Source organism: Belonocnema kinseyi, chromosome 9, assembly GCF_010883055.1.
Source record: "Belonocnema kinseyi isolate 2016_QV_RU_SX_M_011 chromosome 9, B_treatae_v1, whole genome shotgun sequence".
NCBI lineage: Eukaryota > Metazoa > Arthropoda > Insecta > Hymenoptera > Cynipidae > Belonocnema > Belonocnema kinseyi.
The window spans coordinates 75,615,533-75,624,219 of NC_046665.1; the positions used below are offsets into that span (position 1 = coordinate 75,615,533).

General features: G+C 28.5%; 1 protein-coding gene across 2 annotated transcripts in view; it reads right to left on the reverse strand.

Moving 5' to 3' along the window:
- Positions 1–430: 430 nt before the first annotated feature.
- The window catches only part of LOC117179841 (1-acyl-sn-glycerol-3-phosphate acyltransferase alpha), a 21,494-nt gene continuing 13,237 nt past the window's right edge, over positions 431–8,687 (reverse strand). For both annotated transcript variants that reach the window (XM_033371988.1, XM_033371987.1), the window contains exons 2-6: positions 6,079–6,264; positions 5,814–5,947; positions 5,541–5,722; positions 5,249–5,414; positions 431–1,783 (exon numbers count right to left, since the gene is read on the reverse strand). In XM_033371988.1, the coding sequence (XP_033227879.1) occupies positions 1,620–1,783; positions 5,249–5,414; positions 5,541–5,722; positions 5,814–5,947; positions 6,079–6,263 (831 nt within the window). In that variant the 5' untranslated portion in view covers position 6,264 and the 3' untranslated portion in view covers positions 431–1,619. The remainder of the gene's footprint in view (positions 1,784–5,248; positions 5,415–5,540; positions 5,723–5,813; positions 5,948–6,078; positions 6,265–8,687) is intronic.

The window sequence follows — 8,687 nt, forward strand, 5'->3', positions numbered from 1 at the left end:
TTGATTATAATTATGAATGATGAATAATTATGGAATGGATAAAAAATTATATTTATGAATTAATTTATATTCCCAGTTGATCAGCTCAAAGCGTTTTATTACCAAAATGTTCAAATTCAAAGGCTTTTAATTTTTAAGTCTTAAAAAATTAAAAAAACAAATTACAATTCAACTTAACATTAAAAAAAAGTTGAAATCGAACTTATTTTAAATTTCATGATATCATGTGATGTAATATTTATGATATTTCAAATTATTTGATAGATTTGTGTTCTAAAAATTTGTAAAATTCCCGGTAAAATATAAATTCACTGCCATTTCCTGGTTTTGCCGGTCTTAGAAAATTCTCAGTCATTTCTCAGCCCAGAGGCTACCTTGTTTTTATTTCCTTAAGAATAACTTTCGAAATAAATAGATAACGCACTTCAGTATAGTTAAAAATAATTTATTATAATATTAATCATTTGGATACACCTTATCGCATTATGATTTTTGTATACAAAAATTTAAGAATACTAGAATACTTTCTCATTTTAGAAACAGTCAATTGTGCAACATTTTCACATGTCAGTAATTAAATAATTAATCCTTAATTGAATTCTTTTGAACTTTCTAACAACAATTTAAAAATTAAGAGAATATTATTGTTAAATTCTTGAAACATATCGTTTAAAATTTGAATCAGTTCTATTTTCTAGAAATTTCTACACAAGAAAGTATTGTTATAAAGTCTCGTTAATTAAAAAAATTTTATATGTACAGGTAATAACATGATATGATAGAATATAATTCTTAAAGATCGATATAAAAATAATTCATATATTAAAACTAGATTAAACAGTAAATCATGTTTTTAAAACAAGTTTTCTGATTAAATAAAAAATTAATACTCATAGAAACGTAAAAGATGCGATGATATAAAAAACGATGCGAAAATGTGGAATTTATAACCCGAATTTATTTTTAATTAAATCCTAATTTAGATTAAAAATAATAATGCAGGGAAAAAAGCGAATGAGAGGAAAAATGGAATAAAATTTCACGAATTACATTGACCATCAAAAAGTTAAAAATGGAAATACGAGGACGTGACACTGAAATTAAAATGCCACTTTCAATTAATCGAAAACACGCATTATTTTACATATAAATGTATAGTACAAAATTTTCAATACAGAATACAAAATATTATTTCATTTAGGTGCTTGAAGTCCCAATCATCGATTTCAGTCTTTCAAAGAAACTGAAAAATTGTTTCTTATTATTAAATTACCACAATACTTCGATATTTTGTTTTAAAATCTTCTCCTTTCAGCAGAAAATTTGATTCACGTCACTAATTTAATAAAATTAGAATTGTAAAATTGGACTTTTTTCAGACAAATATGATAAAGAAAAAAATGGTTTATCGACGTCTATTCCTTTTTACTTTGCTAATTATTGCAAATGGGTTGATTATCCTTTTTTTTCTTTATCAACTTTACATGTATAATTAATAAGCCTCTCGATTGGCAGTTATTTTGCATCGATGAATGAACAGGACTTAGGCAAAATTGTGCCAATATCACAATGGGTCCTAGAAGTTTTTACAATTACTAAATTAAAAAATCGCTTTGCTATTAGTCGAGTTTTAAGCCTTCAACATGCTTTTTAAACACTTCCTGTGTCGTTTCTTGGAAAGATTTGTTCATAATTTCGTAGGTTTTTTCTATTAACTGGGGCAGATCTTCTTTCGTAAGACCTAAAGTTGGGATAGCAGGAAGAATCGTGACGTAACTTATTCCTGAAAATTAAAAGACATTTCTATGACCTCGTAAAATTATTAATAGCTTTTATAGGTATAATCTAAAGCCGTCGAGTCACTTCTTATTTGTCTCGCTCCTTATTTTTTAATCTCCACTTTCCTACCTAATAAAATTGGTGGAACGAAATTCTCGGAAATGTCGCACTCATAATGCAATTTATAGAATTTTGTAAATCGCTGTTTCAAAAGAATATTTTCTTCGTAAAAATTCGTTTCTAAACGAGAAAAATTAAATTTGTAAATACTTCTTTAATAATAAATGCAACAATTGTGTGCTTTACTTTTTGACCAGATCTTTTTAAAAGAACGAACGGATTGCATACATAAATCAGCTGTAACCTAAAAAAGATTTTTAAACAAGTTTTTTTTTGCGGAATATTATACTCAGATGGTATGCGCGTATTTTGCGCAAAAAATAAAATAATCGTTGGAGCGATTTTTTCAAAATTTTTAATTTGGTTTATAAACAAAAAATACAATTTGGAATAAAACACTATTTTTACTGAGAGATTTTTGGGAACTAGATATAAGGTCAAACAGCTCCGTATTTTTTGTTGTTGTAAAGTTATAACTGTTGAATCTTCTTTGAATAACTTACAAAAAATTATTAAAATATTATACGACTGGACTTTATTTTTCAGAATTTGTTCCTTGGATGGTGTTCGGATATTTTTGATATATAATTTAAAAAATCGTGAGACCGCTTTTTTCAAAAAAGAATTTTTGTTCTTAATTTTGTAATTTTTGAATTTTAAACCTAATAGGGTTTTTTTTATTTAAAATTTAGTAAAATGTTATAAAACTTTGTTTTATGGGAAATTTTATTTTTTTGTTGAAAAGTACGCTTATGGCTTTTCATCATCTAACTTCAAGGATCTTTCGATTAATGTTAGCTGAGACTCAATTGAGTAAATCAGCATTTCTAAAGAAGTAATTTTATTTCATGATAGAATTTATTTCTCAATATTTCTAAACATTATTGATAAATGAGACAATTTTAATTTTAAGATTTTGAAAAGTGTTGAGACATTAATTTTTTTTAAGAACCCAGGAAAAATTGAAAATGATTTATTTTCTGGAAAAACTAATTTTTTTAAATATTTTAAAACTTTAAAAATAATTTCCTGAAATTTAGATTATATGTATAAACAATTTTCAAATCCAAACTTTTTAATTATGCAAAATTACAAAATTTTAGAAAAAATCTAAATAAGTTTACCATTGGAGATTTTGAAAAGATACAAAAATAAATTTGAACTTAACAACATTTTTACAAATTAAAAACTTTTTGGGTAGATTTGCGGAGAAATTTTTAAAGATTTTAAAAACATTATAAAAGATCTTCAAATTGGTGAAAAATAATTTGAAAGACTTTAAAACAATCTTGAATTTTTTCACAATTAAAAAAAAATGTGAGGAAAAAATGCTATCGTTTTGAAATATATTTCGAAATTTTCAACAAATTTCAAAAATAATTTTTAACTTAAATAGATGTCAAAAAGCTTAAAATTGAGATTTTGGTAAATTTTGAAATAATGGGAATATTTAAAGCGATTCTTCATTTTGAAAAATTAATTTGGTTGAAAAATTAAAATAAATAATAATATATAATATATTATAAATTATACGACAATTTTAGGAATAATTCATGCCAGTTTAAAAGATATTTAGGAATGTTATAGGTTTTCAAGCAATTAAAAATATTTTAAAACTTTGAAATATTTTTGAAAATTTATCCAATAATGTATAATGTTTTTCGATTCTTTCAATTCTTTCCTGATCAACTATTATATTTTTCGTTGATAATCCATCTTTTTTGGTTAAGAATTCTACTCGAAAATCTCGAAATCATTGTTGTTGAGAACCTGATTGGCTTTTTATTATTTGAAGTTCTTCTATACCTTAAATTGGAAATTTTGAAATTTAAATAAACAAATAATCCCTTTAATTAAGAAAAATCATGGAAAACTTTATGTAAAATGACAAACATTCATAATACAAGACATTCATGAAACAAATGATTAGACTTCATACATATTAAATATTTTTCAACAAATCACGTTTTTCAAGTTTATTAGCGCTTTTTAAACACAAATCAATGCATGTATAATTTTTGAACAAAATTAGGTTACGTTAGCATTTTAGAAACAAAAATGGTATTTTAAAACAAAAATCATAATTTAAACAATATTCAGAATCATTTACAATTATTTTATAATTATAATAAATATAAATTATAATAAATATAATTATAGATTCATAACTTTTACCCATTTCAGGTTTTTATTAGTGTCTTACACAACAAATTTGTATTTTAGAACAAAAATCATTATAGTATGAACGATATTTAGATTCTATTTAAAAAATTGGAATTATATCACATTTTGACCACTTTGGGATATGTTAGCGGTTTACATCGAAAATTGTTATTTTAAAACAAAAAACATAGTTCGAACAAGATTTTCAATTTTCCATCAACTTCAGAGTATATAATTAGATTTTAAAGAATTTTTACATTTCTGAGTAAATTTTTATGTTATGTCATTTTTTGCCGGAAATTATTGGTCTTTTTAAATAAAAAATTATTATATTTCAAAAAATATTGATAATTTTTGAACAACTTTTATCTTATGTTAGTGCATTTCACCTAAAATTGGTATTTTTAAACTACATTTCAATCAAATTTTTTTGGTTAAACATAATATAATTTACAAGCTTGAGCAATTTCGGATTTTGTTAGTGTTTTTCGTCGGAAATTGAAATTTTTCTTCAAAAATCGCTGTATTTCAAAGAAGATTAATAGTCTGTTAATAGTTCTGAACAATATCAGGTTACGCTGGCGTTTTACATCGAAAATCGGCATTTTTCAAGAAAAATCATTACAATTGAAACAAGACATAATTTTTTAACAACTTTTCACTATAATAGTGTTTTTCGACGGAAATTGGTATTTTTAATTCAAACAAAAATATTGTTCAAAGAAGATTCATAATTTTTTTTACAATTTAAGGTTATTTTAACATTCTGCATCATAAATCGGTGATTTTAAAGAAAAATTTTTGATTTAAACAAAGACTGACAATATTATACAATTCTTGGTTGTGTTAGGTTGGGGTTTTTCGTCTAAAATTGCTATTGTTAATTTAAAATGATAAGATTTAAAACAATAGCAATATTTTAATAATAAAAAATTATATCAATATTTTCTCGCAAATTAGTATTTTTGGTAAAAAATTCAACGGTTTGATTGTATATACATTGTACAAAAATATTATATGTTAATTCTGAAGTTAAGATATCAATTTTCATTTATTACGAAAAATATTGCACTTTCTATTATTTTAGAGTATAGATACTACAAACTACAAAAATGTTGTATTTATATAATTAAGAAAAAAAATTATTTTCCATCAATAATAAAGCTAATAAAACTAAAATAATTACCCGAATCGAATTTCTTTAATTTCTCGTTCAAGAAGTAATATTTCGAAACAACGACTGGTTGAATGGGAACCTGAGAAGCGATGGCAACATGGAATCCGCCTTTCTTCAAAGGCAATAAAGTCGTTCCAGCATGCCTCTTTCCTTCCGGAAACATGAGGACTTTAGCCTAAATAAATTGTTTGAACTATTAATGCGTAATGAATTAAACTGTATAAAATTCTAAATATAACCAGGCATGCAAATGCAAAAATTTAATTCTAATCGTTTTATAATAAAAAAATCAATTATTTACCTTTCTTGCTTTGATAATTTCTGCTGTAGAATTGATAGTAGAATGCGTGTCTGCCCCTTTTACTCTATCAATAAATATTGTGCCCCAAAGCCACGAAGCCAAACCAAATGTTCCAAGATACAAAACTTCTTTTTTGGATATGACGGCGCATCTTTCAAGAACTGGCCAAAGTTCAGCCAAAACTAAAAACAAAATTAATCAATGAGGATTTTTATGTCATGTTGTAAAATAATAGTTTGTCAATAAGAGGAGATGGCTATAATAAAAATATACCACAAAGGTCAAGAGCACTCTGATGATTCACAAAGACGATACATCCTGTGTCTTGAACGATGTTTTCCTTCCCACGAACTTGGAAATTTATTCCCAGGAGTTTGGCTACTTGTCTCGCACCCCATGCAGGCATTCTTTAATAAATAAATACCATTACTGGAAAGTAACTTAAGTTACTATAAATTATAAAATATACAATAATTGATCTAATATTAATTTTTTCCACAGAGTAATTTAATTTTTTAATATAGAAATGATTACTTACAAGGCATTCCTCCAATCACCTATTCTGAAAAACATCAAGGGAATGCAACATGTTGTTATTATTGCAACAAAAATGACAAAGATGAAAAATTTTGCTCGATATCTGGCGCCTTCGCTCACTGTACATAGAATTACTAAAAGGAGGAGTAGAGACACTACGATACTGCCACAGGAAAACCCAAACATACTGAAAATATAAATAAATTAAAATTGATAATTTCCTATTTTATTCATTCGATTATTACGTGTATTAATTCGAGAGCTATTGGCTTTCTTTATCTTCTATCACATACCACTCTTATTATCGATAGTGAACTATTTTCTTAATTTAATTAATAATTTATCAACCCTATCGGTATTTGACTAAGACAAAAATAGAATACTTATTCAGGGTTGCTACAGGTCAGGGAATTTCAGAAAGTCAGGAAATTTAAAACTCGACAGATATTCTCAGAGAAAATCTGATAGTCAGAAAATTTTCGAGAAACTGAAGTTGAATTTAATTTGATTATTTTCTTGAAAATTTAAACATTTGGTTGAGAGCATGTACCGGAGTATCACGAGCAAAATTACATGGTTTATATTCGGTAGCTTTAAAACTTAAAAATATACATATATTGGGTTGAAATTTTTGGAAATGGTTTCAAATATATAAGGGCACCATTTTAATAATTTTGAATTTGTAAGGTAATTGAGAACAGGGCTTTGGAGCACTAGCTTATATAGAATTTATAAAATTGCAATATTTAAATAAAATAGGAATGCAAATAGGGCAGAACGACGTATTCTTAGATTTAGCACTTCCATTTGTCTAATTATAAAACTACCGAATATAATATAATAATTGGTCTCGTGACTGTCACATGTACAGAGTAGGCCAGAGACGTGATCTATGACCTAGGAAATCAAACTATTGTGATTGAAAACTTGTGACACCATCAAATTGTACTATTGAAAAAAATACATAAATAAATCTTGAGATCTCTTTTTTAGTGAAACAATTTTATTCCTCTGACTTTTTTCGCGTTCCATGTAGTTTTGTCAAGAAACGTGAATTTTTGTTTTTCAGAGAAAAAAATTATGATCTTCTCTCACCATGGAGTGGGTACATCACAGAATATCATGAAATATAGTATTTACATTAGGACGAATCTAGCAAAAAATCAAAAGAAAAAAACGGTTTAAAAAAACCGCCTCCTTTCTTTAACTTTTGAACTTAAACTTAATTTCTTTGGTTGAAAATTCGTTTTTTGTTGTTGAAAACTTAGAAAAGTTAATTATTTTATTTTCGTGGAAAATTCAATTATCTTTTCGCTTATATATATATAGAAAGAAAAGAAAGGCGTAGCCGGATGTCGGGAGAACCTGCTCATCGATAGATGTGTCTGCAAAGATGCAGCATTCTACCAGCGTGACCTATCGATTGCCTGGATTGATTATCGGAAAGCTTTCGATTCGACATCCCATAGACTTATCATCTGTCTTCTGGAAATCTTAAAGGTTCATCGGCAAATAGTTGGGTGCATAGACAGATTGATGCCGCTTTGGAAAACCAGATTTACTATCTCATCTGGCAAAAATCGTGTGACAACTAACAAGGTCACGTTTCAGAGAGGTGTCTTTCAGGGCGACACCATGAGCCCACTCCTCTTTTGCCTTACATTATTGCCACTATCTCTATCACTGCGCCATTCCGACGGGTACTTGTGCGGAAAACCTGCAGATCGAAAGTAGAAGGTCACTCATGTATTTTACATAGACGATCTTAAGATCTATGCTAAAAACAGAGAGCAACTGCATCTAGCTCTGGGGATTGTCGAACGATATACTAAGGAAATTGGAATGGAATTGGGGTTAGACAAATGCGCCAAGGTTTATTTGAAGCGAGGAAAACTTAATGGCATCCCTGAAGATCCTGAGCTCGTTGATAGAAGCGCCATACGACACATTTGCGCTGGAGAGACTTATACATACCTGGGCGTGCCACAGAGCCGCATTCAGGATGTGATATCTATAAAGGATACTCTCCGAAGCAGATACAAACGTCTCCTCCGACAGATTTGGTCTTCCGAACTGTCGGCGAGGAACAAAGTGTCTGCAACGAACATGCTTGCCGTCCCGGTACTACTCTATTCATTTGGAGTAGTTCCATGGACGAAGCACGAGCTCAGGTCTCTTGATATCGGGACAAGAAAGGTTATCTCACGCCGTCAAGGGGGTCGCGGAATATTGAGTCTTGAATGTCTTCACAACAGGATTATTCTGGGTACAGCACATAGAGTTGCAAATGGAAGAGACCCTCTTCTTAAAATGGTCAGGAATCACGAAGAAGTGGGCAAAGGAGCATTTCTGTAGAAAGCAGCGGAGGAGGCTGCTGAAACACTCGGACTTGACTTCAGTACCAGGGGTGAGCAAAATGCATCAAATCTTACCTATCTCGAGTACTCACTCCTGAAAACCCGGATTTAGAAAGCACAAGAGAAAAAATTTCGTGAACAGCTCTTCGACAAGAGGATGCACGGTATCTTCCACATAAATGTGAAGGATCAGTCAATGTCTTGTGAGCTAACGTTTGCTTTCCTTAAATCGCCCGGATTGAAGTCTGGTACA